General features: G+C 43.1%; 1 protein-coding gene across 2 annotated transcripts in view; it reads right to left on the reverse strand.

Annotated features, from left to right (window-relative positions):
* Nucleotides 1–19,106, reverse strand: part of ssbp4 (single stranded DNA binding protein 4) — a 63,388-nt gene extending 44,282 nt beyond the window's left edge. Inside the window, exons 1-4 of one of the 2 annotated variants that reach the window (XM_048252518.1) lie at nucleotides 18,918–19,106; nucleotides 10,961–11,033; nucleotides 5,333–5,394; nucleotides 65–149 (exon numbers count right to left, since the gene is read on the reverse strand). In XM_048252518.1, the coding sequence (XP_048108475.1) occupies nucleotides 65–149; nucleotides 5,333–5,394; nucleotides 10,961–11,033; nucleotides 18,918–18,973 (276 nt within the window). In that variant the 5' untranslated portion in view covers nucleotides 18,974–19,106. The remainder of the gene's footprint in view (nucleotides 1–64; nucleotides 150–5,332; nucleotides 5,395–10,960; nucleotides 11,034–18,917) is intronic. The other variant, XM_048252517.1, reaches the window with a different exon arrangement.
* Nucleotides 19,107–20,107: the final 1,001 nt, after the last annotated feature.

The raw sequence follows: 20,107 nt of genomic DNA on the forward strand, positions 1-20,107 counted from the left end.
CACACACGCACACCACAAGTTCCAAAAGCCCTTGAGTGGAGACAGGTTTAAAAAGGGAACTCACGTAGTCGTGGAAAGCCTTGGCCTCACTGGAATGTTCACACGTCTCTCGCCGGTCCGGAGCGGCACAGTACAAGTCCCAGAACACACTGCAACAGGAAATGGATGAAAAAGACAACATGAGAAGAACGGAGTCCTCTCAAAACACAATAAAACACCACATTGCATGAACAAGTGAACATTTTAAGAGCTTCTGTTTACACTGAGAACACACAAGCATATGGCCTGAACTAGAGTAGAATGACAGGACACAGCAGTGAGCAATGGCCCAGGACTTCAGCTGGGTCACACCATCAGTCAGCCCCAGGTAGCTCCCATTCTGTTTGGCAAGACCTGCAGGTTGACGATCAATTAAGTGTGATATTTGTTAATTAAGGAAATACAGTGTGTAAAAAGGACTGCAGGGCAGCAGGTTTCACTCCAAACGCTCTCTTAATTACTTCATTGAAATTAAGTACCTGTTTAACGGGTCTGCATTAAATGGTGCTGCTCTTTAGATATTGATTTACTGGAGAGCTCGTAAAATCTGCAAAAGAGGGCGAGTTGCTGAAAAAAGAAAAAAAAAATGCCCCCCACCCCCCTGCTTCCTACATGGGCCATTTTTTCTTGCTGCACATTCTTTTTCTCGCTGATATGACAACATGAGAGTTTGTGAAGTGCTTGTAAAGCCTTAGGTTTGATATGACAGACTGCAGAAAGGGCAAAACAGTGAGAGCTGATGTATGCTGGTGGCAAACTGACAGGTAAATACACAGCCAATCAATTGCAATTCGTTTGCAGAGGAAGCAACGAGGAAAACAAGATTCCTGCGGTGAAGGAGAGAGTCTTAAAAAATGTCTTTCTGCATTCGTCCTTCGTTTTTGAGTGCTCAAAACATATGATAAACTAGGCATTATGGACTGATCAAGGCAAAGTGACAGCACAAAGGCCGCTTCACCTCAGTTAGTCAGAACCACTCCAGACTCAATTCTTCAGTCTGACCAGCGTCCGTGGCCTCCCTATCTTGGCTCTAAGCTGCTCTGAGGAGGCCCCTGGGTCAGAGAGCAAGGGGGCTGCAGCCCACTCTGCTCACTTAGCCTCCTTCCGTCTCCTTTCGGCACATCCTCTGACTGATCCGAGGAAACTCAACATCTGGAAACGAGATCGGCTAACTGGAGAGGCCCTCATTGACTCGCGGAGGGGGAAGTGGATCATGGCTCCTTTGCCAAAGTTGATGGGGAACCCATGGAAGAAAGGGGAAAGACTAGAAGGAGGGTCCTGTCTACTACTTCTAGTAGTGTCCTGATGTAGTCTATTAAGGCAATACAAGGGTGTTGAAAAGAGTGGTAAAAAGACAGAGAATGTGGCAATTAAAGACTGTGATGTGGTAGACAGGGGCACTGGGGCTGGGAACATACAAATAGACAAACATCAGGACAAAGAGAAATAACAAACAGAAAGAAGGTGTACAGGGTACAGGCTGACAATGGACAAGTGGCGCAGGAGAAAATTCCATGAAGGTGCCAGGCTGCGTAGACCTTCCTTTAGCGAAACCCACAGAAATTCATCCACTACACCGTAAATCCAATCAAGTGTTTGGAAAATCGAATTAGGTGCAAGCTGCACTTGGTTATCTAGAAAAGCAGTGCAACATGTATCAGGCTAGGTTTTGGATTGATTATAACTAGCCTGCCCCTTGTCTCCTGCAACTGCCAGTTAGGCCAAAGTGGGTGAGCAAGAGCTTTGATCATGACAGTGGAGCTACACCTACTGATATCTTTGATTGGGTCCAGTCCCAGACATTCTATCGGCTGGCTTCAACTCTAAAACCTTCTCAAAATAGCTGGGGGCCAGGGACAAGCTTAGTGTGATATTGTTGCTGTTTGAAAGCAGTAAAGCAGCAGTATGATGCCTTTGTTATACTTAATACATTTAGCATGTAACAGCATATTACAACACAGCACAATGTCCTCAAACAGCTTTTTAGGTTATTAAATATGTACACTGTTGTTGTTCATGAAAATGGCAAAATTATGTCACTTTAGAAGTTCTAGTCAAAAACATCTTACAGAAAAATGCTATTAGTCTGGATTTAGATATAGCTTTGTATGTGCTACCATACCCAAGCCAGAGACAGTGGAGACTTCCTAATCTAGGTTCACAACAACAACAACAACAACAAACAGGTATATGTTTTTATCTGAAGCTCAATGAGCACTAGTCACTAAGCAACAACCATTATGTGCCCGTCCTATCAAGAGTCTACAAAACACATATAGATGGCCAGCACGCAAACCAGCAACACAGCCACAATACTCTCGTACACACAGTCCAATAAATGGGAAAATCACACATACATGAATATCACCATCAATCCCAATTATTTGTGGTTGGAGTGCGAAAACAAACCTAATGATGCACCTTACGGTGTTCAATGTGAACAATCTGTTCCATTAATCCTGAAGAAACAGAAATAGCTATAGAGATAGTTAGAGAGAGAGAGAGAAAGAAAGAAAGAAATAGAAAAAGAGTGTGTGTGCGTGTTGGTGTGTGTGTGTCTGTCTGCTCATTATAGCTTTCTAGAGCTCTTTAATAAGACAAAACGATCCAATCAGAGCATAAAGGCAAAGAAACAAAGGCTCCCTGCATCTTAAATGCCCCACTGAAATCTCCTATTCTCCCGACGACTCTGCCGCGGTGTACGACACAGGGAGAAACTGCACTTAAAACGCAGCCGCCAGCAGTAGCAAACTAAATCAGGCCCGGACACCATTCCTCAGCAACTCCGCTCCCCTCGGACCACGCTAATAAACTCCAGTGAAAGACAAAGATGCAAGAAGAGGGAAATAAAGAATATGAATGCAGTGTGTGTTCATCGTTTAGGATCAGACTCAGGAGAGTGTGTGTGTGTGTGTGTGTGTGTGTGTGTGTGTGTGTATAAGAGAGAGAGAGAGAGAGTGTATGTGTGTATGAGTGTGTGTGTGTGTGTGTGTACATGAGTGTGGGTGTGCGTGTTTACTCCTCAGTCTTCCGATTGTTGGGGGTTATTTCACAGGTGCCTGCGTCAGAAGCCGCTCATAGGCTGGGTCAGATTTCAGTCGGACCTGCAAACTTCCTGTATTTTACCTCGAGAACAAATAATACAGAGATTTTTTGTGGGGGTTGCTGGCTGTGTCTGTTTTGCTTCAGTGTTTTCTTAGCCCCTTGTGAAAAAGGAATTTCAGCTGGAAGCAATTTCCAAAGGGCCATCCCCATGCGCACACCGGAGCTGACCGTCTGTATGTGTGTGTGTGTGTGTGTGTGTGTGTGTGTGTGTGTATGTATGTGTGTGTGAGCAAGCTCAGATGAGGACCAGAGAAAATGCAGACACGCGCATGGCCAAGTCTCAGTCTGGGGAGACAATCGATCGGCGAGAGGAATTAAAGGGGTGAATGATACAATCAACAATCAGCACCTGCACCCTACCCTCTCTCCACACTCCCTTTATCTCTCTCTGTCTCACTCTCTCTTGCTCGCACGCTCTCTCTCTCTCTCTCTCTCTCTCTCTCTCTCTCTCCCTCTCCTCTCTCTCTCTCTCTCTCTCTCTCTTATCCCTCCGAGCAGATGCGGATCACTGACCACCCCTCCCACCACACATACACACACACACACACACACACACACACACACACACACACACACACACACACAAGCACACACACACACACACACACACACACACACACAGTACACAGACAAGCACACACACACACACACACACACACACACACACACACACACACACTCACTTGACCCCCCTTTACTGCCATGCATACACACAGACACACACATGCACATGCACACACACACACACACACACACACACACACACACACACATGCAGCTCCTCCTAACAGGAAACGATTCGAGACAGGAGAGGGGAGGAAAAGCAAGGGAAGGCGGGAGGAGTTTGTGTGTGTGTGTCTGTGTGAATGCGTGTGTGTGTGTGTGTGTGTGTGTGTGTGTGTTTGGGGGTGGTTGTTTAACACAAAGGGGAGGGGGGAGGAATGCAACGGGTTAATCCGTTTGGGGTCTCTTCCGCAAACAAAGGACAGGCCCCAGACAAAGGTGGCGGGAGGAGGAGCGTGTTGCGCGGGGGTGGGGGCTTTCCCTTACCATCTGGAGCTTTTGTTTTGGGGGAGGAGGGGGCCTTTGGCTGGGTGGATGGGTGAGCCCCCCATGAGTCCACGTGCTGGCGGCCCAGCGAGCATCCCCCTCTCCTGGGTCACGTCCCTCTCAGGACTCAAACCCAACCCTGTCTTCACCTCCAGCTCACCACCAGCTCCTGTCACACTCTCCACAGGCAAGGGGTCTCTGAATGCACCTCTGAAATAGCTCACTGACTGGAATGTTCACAGAATTTCAACCGCTCCAAGCATGCTCTTTCAGCGGGCTGTGCGACTCTTCACCAACTTCAAAAAAAGCCTCTTGAAGCACACCACTGGACCTCTGAACAAGTTATGTGTGACAAATGGATCAATAGAGCACAAAGAAAGTTGCTCCACACCATTTCATTCAAGCATGTTAACTATCCAGCTTAGCATACAATTGATTAATTAGCTCAACAACAGCAACCTTACAATTGACTAATGAATTGATTAACATGGAAATAATGAACTCCGGTGTTTGGTGAACATCAGCTAAAGTGAGCGTGAGAAATGGCTGTCAATCAAAACCCCTCAGGTGTGAGAGATGCAGGCATCACGGTCTGCTACACCACGCGCTTTGCTGCTGTCCCCACCCAATACTGCCGCACTCGTCCCCATGATTCCAAGCTATCTGTGACAACAGAACTGGAAGGGGAGAAGATGGCTGCAGGAGTTGTCATTCTGAGAAACTGGATTAGGACATGATGATGTCTTGTCCTTGATGATAACTGCAGTATGCAGTCACTTTGAGATACTGCATATGAAAAAAGGGTCTGTTTTCTGACAGAACAGCTACATCGCCTTTCCAACCAGATATAGACTGGGATATTTTAAGAAAAGCCTTAACACTTTCCCTGTTGATGTGAAAGACATAAGAGAAAGAAACAGACTTATGATAGGTATGTAGAGACATTACTAAATCCTTCCTCATCATGTGGTATGCAACTGATTTAGTCTAGGGACATTGCCCTGCTGTTCTAATACTTCTAATATTGCAATTTGTTGTGTCTTTGTTTATCTTGATGATACTCATTAGCTTGTAATGCTGACCCAAGACATTTTACACATTTTTTGAAACACATGATGAATGGTGACTGAACCCTTACCACCACCAGGAGTGCAGGAATCCAGGAGGTTCCCCTAGTGTGATATTCTTCTCCCATCGTATCTGTGTGAGGAAAGGATAGGCAGATAGACAGAGCGGGGGAGACAGAGGGAGAGAGGTCAGACAGTGTAAACTGAGCAGTCTTTAAGAGGCACTGCAGTTAAATATACAGCATGTTTCATGGAGAGACACACATACGGTCATGACAACAACTAAAATTAGAGGACAAGTTCCGGAATCAGCAGATTTTGTAACAAGCCTGTGGAAGGCCATAATTTATTTGAAGTGTTACATATATTTTACCTGCTACGTGTATTACAAGGGGTATTATAGTATAGAAGTGTTCTTTTGAAATGCTGGTGCCTATTTGAAATAAAAAGAATACTCTAACTTACAAAAACATCCACGCAAAACTACTGAGATCCACATCAACATTCACATGCACTCTTCAGTGACACATGCTGCATTCAGGGCACACACTGGGTAGTTCCCCTATACATGGCAAACCATGACACTCTGAATGACAGGAGAGGAGCAATCACGTATAAAATCATGGAGTGATGGAAGAGGACATGCTTCCTGATGTGGGTGCCAAATGTATGTATGGTGTAATGTATGGTTTCAAGGGAATAAAGACAAAAGTGACATTAGGAATGGGCTAGCAGAAATGTGGCTTGTAAGTAAAAAGACTGTCTATCAGAACCCTGAAAATGAAATGTAATCCTGTCTCCAAACCCAACAAATATTTGAGAAATGATATTCACAGCAGACAAAACCCAACATGAATAGGCCTGTCTCAATTGGCCAACCAGCTTTATCTCTTGAGGGAGAGTGACCATGACCGTTGAGAACAGACAGTGGGAGAGGATCTTGCATAGACATTGGAATAAGCAGAGAGCAGTCACAAAAGTACTGCCGTTCAAAAGTTTGGGATCATTTAGACAGAATATAAGCTGACTGCTTCTACTCTACTTTGATTCGAATCACGGTCCTCGAATCACTGGCTCCAATCAAAGCCTTCCACATGCACAGCATGTTGCAAAGCTACAACATTTACATTTATCAAGGAAGTAATTGACAAATGAACGGACTATGAAAATAATCTTTATATTTTCATAGTCCGTTCATTTGTCAATTATTTCCTTGATAAATTTATTAGTTATTTGATTGATATAATGGTGAAAAGAATGTGCATCACTGTTTCCCAAAGTCCAAGATGATGTCCTCAAATGCCTTGTTTTGTCCACACACCGAAGATATTTCGTTTGCTGTCATAGAGGAGTAAGTAAAGCTAAAAATATTGAAGTTTAAGAAGCTCCAATCACAGAATTTTGAGATATTTTCCTGGGTTAAAAAATGACACAAACCAATTCACTGATTACCAAAATACTTGGCGATTAATTCAATAGTTGACAACTAATCGATTAACCGGATCATTGTTGCAGCACTATTGAAAGCCAGAGAGATAGCTTTTGTTCTTCAAAACAGTGTTTAACCTGCACAATTTTCCAACTGTGTTACCACAAAAGCACCCCTAGACCATCACATTCCCTCCACCATGCTTGACAGATAGAATCAAACACTCCTCTAGCATTTAGTTGGCGTCAATGTTCAATGTCACAAATGTTCTTAATGATCTGATCAAGTTAGGTTTACCTATCTATAACGCTTTTATCCAGTCTTTCTCCATCGACTATCTGTGTTCTTTTGCCCATCTTAATGTTTTCTTTTTCTTGGCTGAGAAATGGCTTTTTCTTTACAATGGTTCTTTACAACCGTTGATGTTTTCATTGGTGTTTTGTTTGTACTATTTAATGAAGGTGACAGATGAGGACCTGTGAGGTGTCTCTTTCTCAAACCACACACTCTAAAGTATTTGTACTCCTGCTTAGTGCACTGGGGCCTCCCAATCCGTTTTCTATTCTGGTTAAATCCAGTTTATGCTCTTCTGTGAAGGAAGTAGTAAACTGCGTTGAGTGAGATCTCCACTTTCTTGAGTTCCTCTCATGGCACATCCTTCATTTATCAGAACAAGAATAGACACGTTTCAGAAGAAAGTTCTTTGCTTCTGGATAAAGTGCTTTTAATCAAACCCACAATGGATGATGCTCCAGATACTCAGGACAGTTGTATTGCTGCTTTAACCAGGGCAGCTGTGCTAACATAATTGAATAAGGATTTCCTCATGATCAGTTACTCTTTTAAAATTATAAACTTAGATAAGCAGGCAGAATGTGCAATTTGCACACAGGATGGATTGTTGCTGATAATAGGCCTCTGTACACTTTTGTAGATATTGCATTAGAAAATCTGTAATTTCCTGATACATTAGTAATTTACAACATTAACAGTGTCTACACTGTTTTGCTGATTAATTTGGTGTAATTGAAATGGCCAAAAATAGCGTTTCCTTCAAAAACAAAGATATCTAAGTGACCCCAAACATCTGAATGGAAGTGTAGTTAAGAAGACCAGTTGCATAGGCTGACCTTCTACAGTGATTACAGTGAACTGGAGGTCAAACTATGCCATTTCCAGGTATCCATAATCAGCAGTGATTTTGCACAAAAACGTTGTAAAGGTCCCCAGTTTGATTACTTCCTCTTCTGGCTTCAGAACAAAGCATGGCTGTAAACGGGGAAGTTGTCTGAATGCAACTCCATGGGATTTCTGGAGCGCAGATGAGAGAGACTGGAGAGGGATTGTGTCCTGATGGTGAGCAAAGAGAGAGTGAATACAACAGTGAGATACAAGATGTACCACATCCCCAAAATGAGCAGTGAGAGAGAGAGAGAGAGAGAGAGAGAGAGAGAGAGAGAGAGTGAGACAGTGAGAGAGAGAGAGAGAGAGAGAGAGAGAGTGTGTGTGTTCTGCTCTGGGTGTGATGCAGGAGTGCGGATAATGCAGAGGAAGTGGATCGTGTTAAAGAGCGCAGAGAGAGTTCATCTAGACGAGGAGGATGACAGGATGCAAGATGAAAGAAAGAGAAACAGTAAGTAAGAGAAGGAGAGAGGGATTGTGACCGAAACCCTGGATGACAGGAGAGGGATGGTGTCCCCAGAATCAGGGGTCAAGAGTTGGGGCTTAATCCGCTGAGAGTGGTAGCAGTGGAGAGTGTCCCCAAAAGAACAGAATCAGAGTGACTGGGACTCCTCACAAATAAAACGAGTAGGACTTGGTGTCACGTAAGAAAATAAAGTTGTGTGTCCCAAAACAGGGGGCACTAGGGACGAAGTGCATCCCTATAATGAGATGAGACTGAGTGAATGAAAGAGTGGGGTGTTGGTGTGATGCTTGGAGTGCTGACGCTTGGAACAAAGGGACCTCAGGGGTTAACTGACAGACAGGCTCATCAGGTCCCCTGCGACACGAGACTCATTAAGAGAGTCAGCACAGGTGTGTTTTCCCGCAGTTCACCTGCGGGGACCTAACACCTTAAATAACTTTGTGCTAACGCAGGAGAGATGGTGTTTGTTTGTGTGTACATGCGTGTCGGTGTATGTGTGTGCAACTGTGCATGTGTGTGTGTGCATGTGTGTGTGTGTGTGTGTGACTGAGAGATACCGAATGTGCCTGTGTGTGTATGTGCGTGCTCCAGAGAGTGAGTGTCATCTAGGGCTTAACGAGATGGGTCTAATTGAATCAAAGCACATAACACTAATACTGGAGGCAGGTAAACAGTCATCACCTTGAGTGAGGTTTCTGAGGAGGTGTTAATGGCTTAATTAACAGTACTGGGACTGCTGCTACTTTTCATTTTTCCTACATATACCTGATATATAATGGGGAAATATTGTCTTTTTTTGTGGGATGGGGGCGATAGGGGTTGGGGGAGACTAATTATGTTCTAATTACATCCAGTTGGCAGGATCCTGGTTAACACTGAGGTCAGAGGGTGAGCTCGCTGATAGAATTAGTACCCCTCAAACTATTAAAAGAATAAAGAATCTCAGACAAAATGGTTCACGAGGAGAGAAAAAAAAACATGGCTGGCACAGCTGAACTAGATAAAACCCAGAGGATGAGGAGAGCTATGTGTGCGTGTGTGCGTGTGTGTGTGTGTGTTGTGAGGTGCTGGAGGCAGCTGTGAGAGAGTGAAGTGGCTGGCGTTTCCTCTGACCCAGAACTTAACACCTATCTAGCCACACACACACACACACACACACACACACACACACACACACACACACACACACACACACACACACACACACACATGCACACAAGTAAGGAAGTTCTACAGCACAAGGGAGAATGAAGTACCTCAAAATCTCTCTCCATCATTCACTGCTTCTTGCTTGTACACTTTCATTTTTCCCCACATGATTCCAACAGGCATATTTGAAAAGTGACAGCTTAGCAGCATTTTAGGCTAATATTTACAAGTATCAAGCTCAGACCTGAATCCTTATCTTCCTTGCAATACAAATAATACAGCAATACAGCTATCACCCTGTCTTATCACTAGAAAGTGTAACTGAACAGGTGCTTAGGATGGCCACACTAGATGGCCCATCTGAAACTTTTCTTTTGTGTTTAGCTTACAATAACTGAGATGGAAGGAAAAAAACAGATGCTTCAAAACAGCTAAACTGTTATTCTCCAAGTCTACCATCTCAAATAATAAAAGACTTACAAATGAGATTATATGAGATGCTTTGGATGCTAAATCATAGCTAATGATACAGTAAGCATCTGCTAACTCACTGTCTTCATGAAAAATAGCTGCCTGCAGCACAGTGGCCTCTACATTTTGCCTACAACAAATAAAACGGGAAATAATGGAATTTTTTTATTGTGCTGAAAGGGGGATCACTTTCACAGGTCTCCGGGTTAAGAACATGCTATTAAGCAATTGAGCACATTTCACCCCTCCACCAGAGGAGATTAAATCAGACTTTTAACATGTGGCAGCAGTTAAGAGCGGTTATGAACCAAACGCCGCCTGTAGCTCCCACTGTAGTGCCGAGGTGTAGAGCCCTCTCTATGCTACGGGCGAAGCCTGCAGCGTCAATGCCTCTAGGCTGGCAGAATTTCAGCCCATCTAGTTTGGCACAGAGCATCTGTACACTTCACTACTGACTAGGGTTGTTCCAATATTAGGGTTAACAATGCCTGACATGACTTTCTTTTAGGCCCTTTTTTTACACAGTAACATGAAACATATTTAATGAACATACTGATGGCCAATGGTGAGGGCCCTTCAGAAAAGCACACGTTTTATTCATTACTATACAGCACACTGCTTCACCAGAGTAATGGAATTTGGTTTCTACGTATAAAAATAATAATGATAAAACATTTGCACTCATCAATCAATCTACAACAGGTTGTCTCAAATCACAAGTAGACCAAAAACACACAGGTAATTCAAAACCCAGGTAATTCAAAACCCAGTTCCAAAGCAACGGTGTCTGATAATGCATTACACCACTATTTACTTCAGTGCCCTAAAAGGTAAAGGAACATCTTGTGAAAAGAGGGGGTGTTATTCAACTCCCAGTGTTTGAGAGATCTCAATGGCTATGGAGGACCTTGTCCAGCCATAATGTACATTCCAGCCCAGACTATACAATGGGAACTGGGATGGATTCCCATATATCCACACGAGACAGGAAGCTGCTCTTACCTCGGACAGGAAGGTCTGTGCTGATTTCTGTGCTCCGACGTGCAGTAAGTACTCGTACACATATAAAGCTAGCCTGTAAGAAAACAAAAACAACAGAGAAGAGAAACAAGTGGTTAAATATTCCGTCTCACTCTTGCTTGTCTTCCTCACATTCACTCTCTCTTCCTTTGGCATCCCACACTACTCTCAGCCTCCTTCATTACACAGACTAGGCACTGTTCTCAGCTCTTTGTGAAGTAAGGTGCAGAGTTCTGGCTTCTCTGTATTTGAGCCCAACATGCGAAGTGACACGAGAGGTACCACAGGTAGGCTACCAATCTGGCACTTCCAATACTTCCAGCTTGAGAAGTAAAAAACACAGTTTGATTCATTAAAATGAATGAAGTGCCCTCGATTCCTGACTTTTAAATGGTAAAAAGGTGTTCTCTAAGGTGATATTTTGTAAAAGAACCCATTCAGTAATCTCCCATGTTACTCTGTGTGAGTGGTGGTGCAGTGCAGTGGAGAGTCAGAGGGTGCACGTGCTCACAACTCTAGTATGACTGTGTAGCTCACACACAACCCTAAAAAGTAGCACAGTAATAATAATGTTATGGAACAACACAGTCAACAAAACAGTCATAACAAGGTCACTAATCAAAACACAGTTCGGTCACAATGTGACATCAAAGGCCATGACAGAAGGGGCATTGCAAGACGATACACAAAGGCCATGGCCCCAAACACAACCCCAGCAATAGAAGAGGACTGTAAAGAAATGAATGTATCCGTAAGGTTGAAAAGCTGAAGATCTGGAGAGCTTCTTGGAACTAATGGTACTGAGGCCAAGACGGTGCTCTTTGGTGGAGGGGCATGAACAATTCAGCAAAAATCTTCAAAAAAAACCAAGGCACTCGTCTGTAGGAAAAAAGATTAAAATGCCTTTATTTTAATGGGTAAATCTAAATTTAAAAAACACAGTACTTTGAAGTGTTTTGGCATTTAGCCTTCTTCATGAAGTTAACAAAAAGGTAAGGTTGCCAGTTTGGGCAGCTAGCATGTCCATCCATGGAGCCCACTTTCTGCTCTCTATGCAGATTTTATCTATTTTTTAATTATTGATTTTGGATTTCTTTTTGCCGATATCTGTGAACCATAGTGCATTTGGTCAAACATCAAAAAGTACAAAGGAAAACCTGAGTGGATTTAAGGCTACAATCAGTCGACAAACCACAAATGAACTAGAGCTGTTTTAGATTGCATTACGCTCATCACTGCACTGCCTTTACCGCTAATTACACCATTTCCCTAGTTCTACATCAGCTATTGAATACTTTCTGTGGCAAATGAAGAGCACCAGAATTAAGTGCATAGTCTAGACTGCTAGTGAAAAAAAAATTGATTACATATTGTCACGTGAGGGACTGAACTTAATCTGAAAACAAGTTGAAAACACACCCCAAAAAGTGGTAAACCCGTGCATAATATTGCTTTCAGTTGCAATAGCTTGACTTTGAAAATGATGGTTCTGATTCAGTGGACCCAAACAAAACTCCCAAAAATTGTTAGGCAAATAAATGTAAGGAACCCTAATAAATGAGATATATAAAGGATATACAAAGGATTTCCCTGCTTTTTAATTCACTGATTAAATATGTTGATTAGATTCACTGCTCCCACTCTAGGATGCAGTCTACACATTAAAATAAGAGGTCAATTAAGCCATTCACAATGGTTACATCATAACACCCCATACCACTGTCCCAAAAAAGTTTTGAACATTTATAATCTTAAGCAAATAATGCATGGGTATGATCTGATGCAGAAGCTAAAAGAGACGTCCTTGATAATCAGTCGCAGACGCTCATTGCTTGCTATCGTGAATGACGCTGTAACTCCAAAGCCAAAGCAGACGTTCAAGTCTATATCTGTGATGCTATTATGATGCACTACTCATGACTGTTCTATTGCTTTTAAATGTACACTTTACAATATCAAGGATAAAGTCAGGCAAGAAGCTCTGACCAATAAGGCTTTCAGCTACTGTCGACATCCCTTAGCCTCGCACTCACAGTGTCATTGTTAATATCCATAATGTTTTAATAACACAAATGAATGTATTTGTGTCTGATAACTGCAATTCAGCGTTTTAACTCCTCATTAAATTCAAACGCCTACAGCTTGCAAAGCCCCAAGTTACATACCATTTGTAACAGTGAACATAAAACAGCAGGCAAACGCAAACCAGGAAAAGTGCTGAATTTCCCTCTGCTGCAAATCTATGGGTACACACAACATTGGCTGCCACGGCTCTCTGCAACATCAATCTGCAGAACTCCGAGGCAGAGAGCTTCTATCACTATTCACAGTGCATCTCTCCACTAGAACCGCTTCCAGCGAGATTAAGTGATATGGGAGAGAGCCCCTCTTTCCTGAAATGTCTGAATAATTACTTGGGCTTACATCAGACAAACTCATTTAGGAGCTTTGTCAGTGATTTGCCATAAACTAACTCTTTCAGAAGTGACGGTGCAATCACCTCTACGGGTGTAGATGAAGTCTAAATGCTAAATCTGCTTGCTACTACTCATCTTACCCACTTATCAACACTCGGAAACAAAAACAACATAAAAACTGTGCTTACACTGGCATGTAATTGGGTAATTAAATGGAATTTAAACACCTAAGCCAAAAAATGAACACAGGAGAGGCATTCACATTATCTTGCATTGCTCTCTGGCTTTTAGAAATCAGCTGTTGATATATAGAAACACTGGGTAAAGGCCTTTAGCACCCATTAAGTCAATAAACTGACCTATGACTGCTTGCAGTACGTAAATGTTCCAGCACTAATTATTGGTAGTAAAACTGGTTTTGGTGACAATCACAGGTCAGGGAATTGGGATAGCACCGACAGAAGAAGGAGTGGAAAAACAGTGATCAAGGCACCCGTAACTGCAGATCATGACACAGATGAGCCTAGAAAACCTGGAGGATTTTAGATGCAAAAGAAGTAGTCTGAGACTTTTACTATTTTCAGTTAGATCAGAATCTAAACACAGATCCACGACAAAGACAGCGGTACAATGGAATAGGCTGCTAGAAGTTCTAGATCTATGGCTCCTCAAGGACTTCTCTTTCCAAACCAACTCAACAATTACAACGGGGATATTCACAACCGTATTAGACAACGTCTTTATAAAAACTAACCTGGTAGCAGAAGGTTGGTGTGCAAAACTATGAAAGGCCAACCTTGTGTCTGAGTAAATCTAGCCAATGGCACATCATGTCATCTCCCATTATAGCCTCTGTGCAGAGCTAGTGTGGAACAGAGGTTCTTGTGAGGAAGGAGATAAAAATTTCATGGGAAGCCTGGCAGAGATCTGAAGGGAGGGGGTAGGAGGGCTGCTTGTGCCCTAGTAGTGGGCACCTACCCTCTAGTGACAATGCATTATTCAAAACAACATTCATCTCCCCCTGGATTTAGGGGACAACTTTGGTGACACTGTCAGGGGCACTAAGGGCAACACCAGTGAGATAGGATTGCTAGATACAGGGTGTGTGTGGTGGATCATGGATAGAGAGAGTGAGCAGTAAAGCAAAAAGATTGGGAAACACTGTGATGTAGCGGTACAGGGAAATGTGCAGCCCAATGTAAAGGACATCAAAACACACTTTGGAGCCAACAGTGCAAATTGAGCAAAACATTTTTGGCAACAAATCAGACCCTCGATATGAGGACTGAGAGGATTTGCATCTGTGGTGTACAATGCACCCAGTGTGTGAGACATTCTGATTCCCTACCTTCTTTTGCAAAACCAAATCTTAGTACCTGCACTGGCACTGTGGGTTTTCTCTGAGCAACTCACACTCATTCAAGGTGTACCGCGAAATGTGCTGACATGTCCTCCAAACCTTGCTTTTGAAGTCGCTTACCTCCTCGCCGCCCACCCCCACCACTTTGGTCCAGCCAAAGTTTGCGTAAGGCTCTCTGGAATTCAACCGCTCACTAACCACGGCTCTTTCTGGGCACCCCACTCAAAGAGCCAGCATGGGGTTTCGTTCTGAGGAATAATACTAGGCTCACTGCAACTACAGGGTGTCCCGCTGAAAGCTTAGCTCTCCCCTGGCCCCTGTCTCTTAATGAGAAGCTCTGCCAAACAGGCACTACAGCTAAGGAGATGGTGAGAGACTTACAATAAGCGGTTAGTTACATGCTAATACCACATGCTGACGCCACAGGGCAAAAAGATTGAAGCTGTACTGTGAATTGTATGTATTGTAAGAGACACAGAATACTAGCAGTTCTGTGGCTCTTTCTTCACCTTTTCTATTCTACATATTGCAACACCGTAATGTCATGTAGGCTACCACTGTGTTTAAATGGCTGCACTTATCTGATATAGCTTGTGCATGTCAACAGCAGGGGTGACAGTAAGAGGTGCTTCACACTAGAAAGAGGTGAGCCACGATGTCAAACCTTTGAAGCCATCTTTTAAACTTTCACGACCTTTGACCAAGCTAAGCAAAATAATGTCTCAAACTGTTCATGGTCACTTCTAAAACTACAACACTGCTGAAAAGTGAGGGGCAAAACATAATTCTCCCATGATGCTCCCTGCCATTCCATAACCCCCAGATTGTTTTGATAGGCTACTGACTGAACTATAGACTTTTGAAGACACCGCTTTCAGAGCTCGGACAGGTTGATAGTTTTAGTGGTGGGAAAATGGACAGCAGGAACAGATCGCTCAGCTCCTCTTCATCCCTCCTCTCCGGGCGACATCCAGCGAGTCTGCACATCAAGGCGAGTTCTCAGAGACCTTCCTGAGAGCGCTGCTGACATCTGCCCTGCGGCGCTCAGTCAAGACGGCCCTTTTAACATGAAAGAGCCGGAGCCGAGATTAAGCGGCTAAAACGCAGACAGTTAGCAAATTAACTTTTCTGTCCTTATTTCAATTATTCAGAGGATAGGGCTGAGCTTTACTCAGAGATACCTGAGAGAGGTGGATGGGAGGACATGGCAGCCATGCATTCGCTTCATATTGTCAGAGCGCATACAGCATGGACACAGATAGTCTGCAAATAAATGCAGTGACTATTTATTTATTTTACTTAGAAACTGCGGACTTACTCCATGAAAAGGGACGACTAACATTTTCCTGCTGTACCAGCAACAGTAAAGCACTTCGAAAGGTACAATATTTTGCATCTATTGGCAGTATTATTGGTCATGGTCTGGAGGTGTCTGTTACTGGAGGTGATCTAGTTTGTTGTAGTTTGACGTTAATTATACTACACTCCAAGACTAAAAATAATAAAACAAAATGTTTTCACTATCATAGTGGACACCGTAATGGTCCTATTAATAAATTACAAAAAGTAAATCAGAAGTGTAGCCTTCCTATCACGTACACACACTTTGCACAACACAGAAGCAAGAGCCCATAGTAGCCTGTAATGATCACTTAATACAGCCTATGTTTACATTTCTCCAATATTTTGACAATATTGAGATGACAGCCTCTTTCATAGGCCCAAACACAACGGATTGCAGTGATGCTATTAATTTAGAAAGCTAATTGATTCCCTGTGTAAAAACACATTAGATTTATTCAGTAAAAAGCGAAGAAATCAGAGAGCTTTCAAGAAAGTTGTGTGTGTGTATCTGTGTGTATGGGTGTGCGTGTGTGCGAGTGCCCGCATGTGTGTCTGTGTGTGTACATATGTCTGTGTGTGTGTGTGTGTGTGTGCTTCCTTTATGCGTTTCTGAGAACACCTCCATTGCAGAAGGCTGTACCATCTGGATAAAATCAAAAGCATGCATTCAGCCCAGTACTGCTTCTTTAGAACTCTAATAAACTCTTCACAAAACACTGGGGCCGAGGAGCAGAAAGACATTTAAATCAATCCCAGTTAACCGGCACACTTCAGAGCAGCACACACACAAATTACACTCTTCTATGCACAATCCCACTCTCACCAAATGGCAAACTCAGAACAGATCCAAGACCCAGGCTTAATACATAGATCAAGCTCTTTTGAAGAGCAAAACTTTTAAAGCAGGCAGGTAATTAAGCACTATTACCACATCAATCTGAGCCATTTCAATTAAAACTGAATTGACTGTTGATGTGTTCTGGTGGATGCTGAAAGCTTAAGTATCTTCCCTAATGAGATTATAGCTTTCCCATCTCCGTGAACATTGAGTCAATGTGGCTCTGAGAAGGGACAAGGATACATTTGGAGGAAAAAACACCATGCTGACGGTGCCATTCAGTGGCACCTGAATGACTTCTCCCAAAACACATGATATATTTGATGAATGGGTAACATTCTCCCTCTCTCTCTCTCTCTGTATGTGTGTCTCCATAGTTGGAGGCTCAGAAGCTGAGTGAAGACCAACCCCCCTTAGGCTAAGCTTGACAAAACAAAGTGCACAAATGATTGTAAATGGTATTTATGATTGTTCCCAAAGAAATGCAGGTGAATGATGCAGCTTTGCTTTATTTCGAGGTATAAAGTTGATTAAGGGACACTGGTGCACGAGTCACTGCAAACTATAAAATAACAGATTAAATATGGTCATGTTAGACAACATCCCTCACCATTAACAGTATTCCCTATGCAGATCAATGCACTATCACTACGCATTTTCATTCAGTCCCTCGTCATATCAATGAACTGACTTTGGGAACAGAACTTCATCAATAGAGGGTTTAGCGTAAACATGGCTTGGTGCTACAGCACGTGTTTTCTATTTTTCCTTCGAGCCTCTTCCTCAAACTCCGTGGGCGCCGGGAGCAGAGCTCTTCTTGATTGACACACAGCACGCTGCCAGACAACAATAGCGCATCCCTGGCGACACAAAGTACAACACCCCCTGACCGCGGCTCCTGCTAAACCATCAACCAGCATCGTAGTCCTGCTTAAACAGTGCTGAAAGCACCCCGAAACATATCGCGGCTCTTCTAGTTTAACCTTGTGCTACAATCTGACAAGTAGGCTACAACACATGGATGTTAACACCATAGCCAGATGTAGCATGGTCTTAAAAATGTGATCAAACATGGACAGTTAAATGTAAAGAGACGCAATACAACTTGGGGATGGAGGAAAAGTTTCAGCATTGCATTAACGCTGAACAGTCCTGGTCCCGCTGAAGTGACTATGCTGTCTTAGCCTAATTCGTTTGCAACAGCATTGCTATCGACAAAAATATTGCATTTACCCTTCTTTAGAAGTCGCAACACGGGATGAGTGTTCGTACAACCTATTCTGTTTAGCTCCTAACATTAAACACTGCCTTGTGTGTACTGCACTATATGCAACTGTCTTAGATACAGAATGACAGAGGTGTAGGTAAATGGGTAAAATAGATAACAAAAGCATGCTCAAGGTAAAGAATGTCCTTCTCTACACTTCATACATACGAAGCTAACACAAAGTCTTCATATAACCCTTGGGCAATAAAACGCCGGGAATCTAGACTTTGCCATCTCCACGCAAACAATGCTTGTCTCCGTCCATGCAACTCCTCCCAAAAGAGACAAAAGAACGAACAATACATTTCTGACAAAACACGGTATTTCTTGTTTACGGATTCTTATCACCAAACTGTTCTCTACACTCGTGCGAAATCCCTGCAAGCGCGTAACAATGTATCTTCACCTTCTGTGAGAGAACGTGTAACTTCCACTTTGGCTGAAACACAATAATATATTCCGAGTAACTATGCTATACTATTGTAACAGTCAGACGCGTCCAAGTAGCCGTACGATTTGCCGATAATGGCTAAAAAGTATAACAACCGAGGCGAAAAGTTAAAGAGACGCGCCACAGCTGGAGCAGATATCGTACCACGGGAGCGAGCTTGTAACGTGCACACCTTTAAACAATAGTAGTCACAGTTTAGAAAGTTGGGACTCCGCAATAACCCCGCTTTAGCACTCTTTAAATGTTGTGCAATTTCACTTACTTTTCTCTTGCTTGGCTATCGGAAGGGACGACTGCTCCTTTACCTTTGGCGTACATGCTGGATACTGTTTTAAGACTTTTACCCCTCTCAACACCTGTCAAAGAAGGCAGCCAGGAAAACGCTCTATCTCCATAGCTACCCCTTTAGTGTTTTTCCTCCCCCCTTCTCCATTCCCCTCCTCCCCCTGCACTTTTTTTTACATCTCCAACATTGGCCACAAATCAGGCACAGTTTCTATTGGGGGAACTTGAAACTGCTCACTGGTGGATTTTTTTTTCTAACCGCTGTTCCAGGAATGTGCCTTCCCTCCCTCCGCTGTGCGGGCGGTGGGGGCTTCTTAAAGGGGAACGCACACTTCTTGTTTACCAGGCATAGAAACCAAGACTGTGTTTCACATGACTGCAACTCAAGAACCGGGAGAACTCTATTTCTTCCAGGCCAAACAACCATTAATTTGAATTCCTTCAGAGAATATTTGATCACAAAACAAAGTTGTGTTTTTCCCCATTGTAAATGTATAGGGCTATGCAAACGAAACATTTTTTGTGTCGTTATTTCTATCTTCCACTCCATTTGTTGTTTTTCCATTTGCTTTGGAGCAATAGGCTACCAACCACCCAGTGGAGATGAAAAACATAGAGCCCTGAGGTATGTCCAAATGTACCAACACATATCAACTAAATATGCAGGCCATGACAGATATATGCAAGTGAATGAAAGGTGCCTTTCCTCTATTGTGCCAAATCATTCTGAACACAAAGTAACCATAACACGTTTCCACCAAAGCATGGTTTGTCACAGAATGATTCCAAAAAGTGCTTAACAGGATTTTCTTGCCAAACTACGAGGAAAATGAGCAAATGCCCAGAGCAGACTAAGAGCTTGTAAACCCCCAAATCAGTCAACAGGCTTTTAACAGAAACTCTACATAAAAGGATGCATTACTGACACAACACTCACTTTTGCTAGCTTCACCAAACCGGCTACATACTTATAAATCATGGTTATGGTTGCCTTTTGCTCTTATGTTTTTGTTTTCGTTTTCATTTCCTGTATGGGATCCGCACCCGAGTTTGGTTGATTATCAACATTAACAGAACCAACGGTCCAAATGAAGTCGGGTCTGGACCAACCCTTTATAGTGTTCCTATAGTACAGTCTCATACGATTTCTATAGTTCTTTTTCATAA

The sequence above is a fragment of the Alosa alosa genome, chromosome 9 (genome assembly GCF_017589495.1).
Source record: "Alosa alosa isolate M-15738 ecotype Scorff River chromosome 9, AALO_Geno_1.1, whole genome shotgun sequence".
NCBI lineage: Eukaryota > Metazoa > Chordata > Actinopteri > Clupeiformes > Clupeidae > Alosa > Alosa alosa.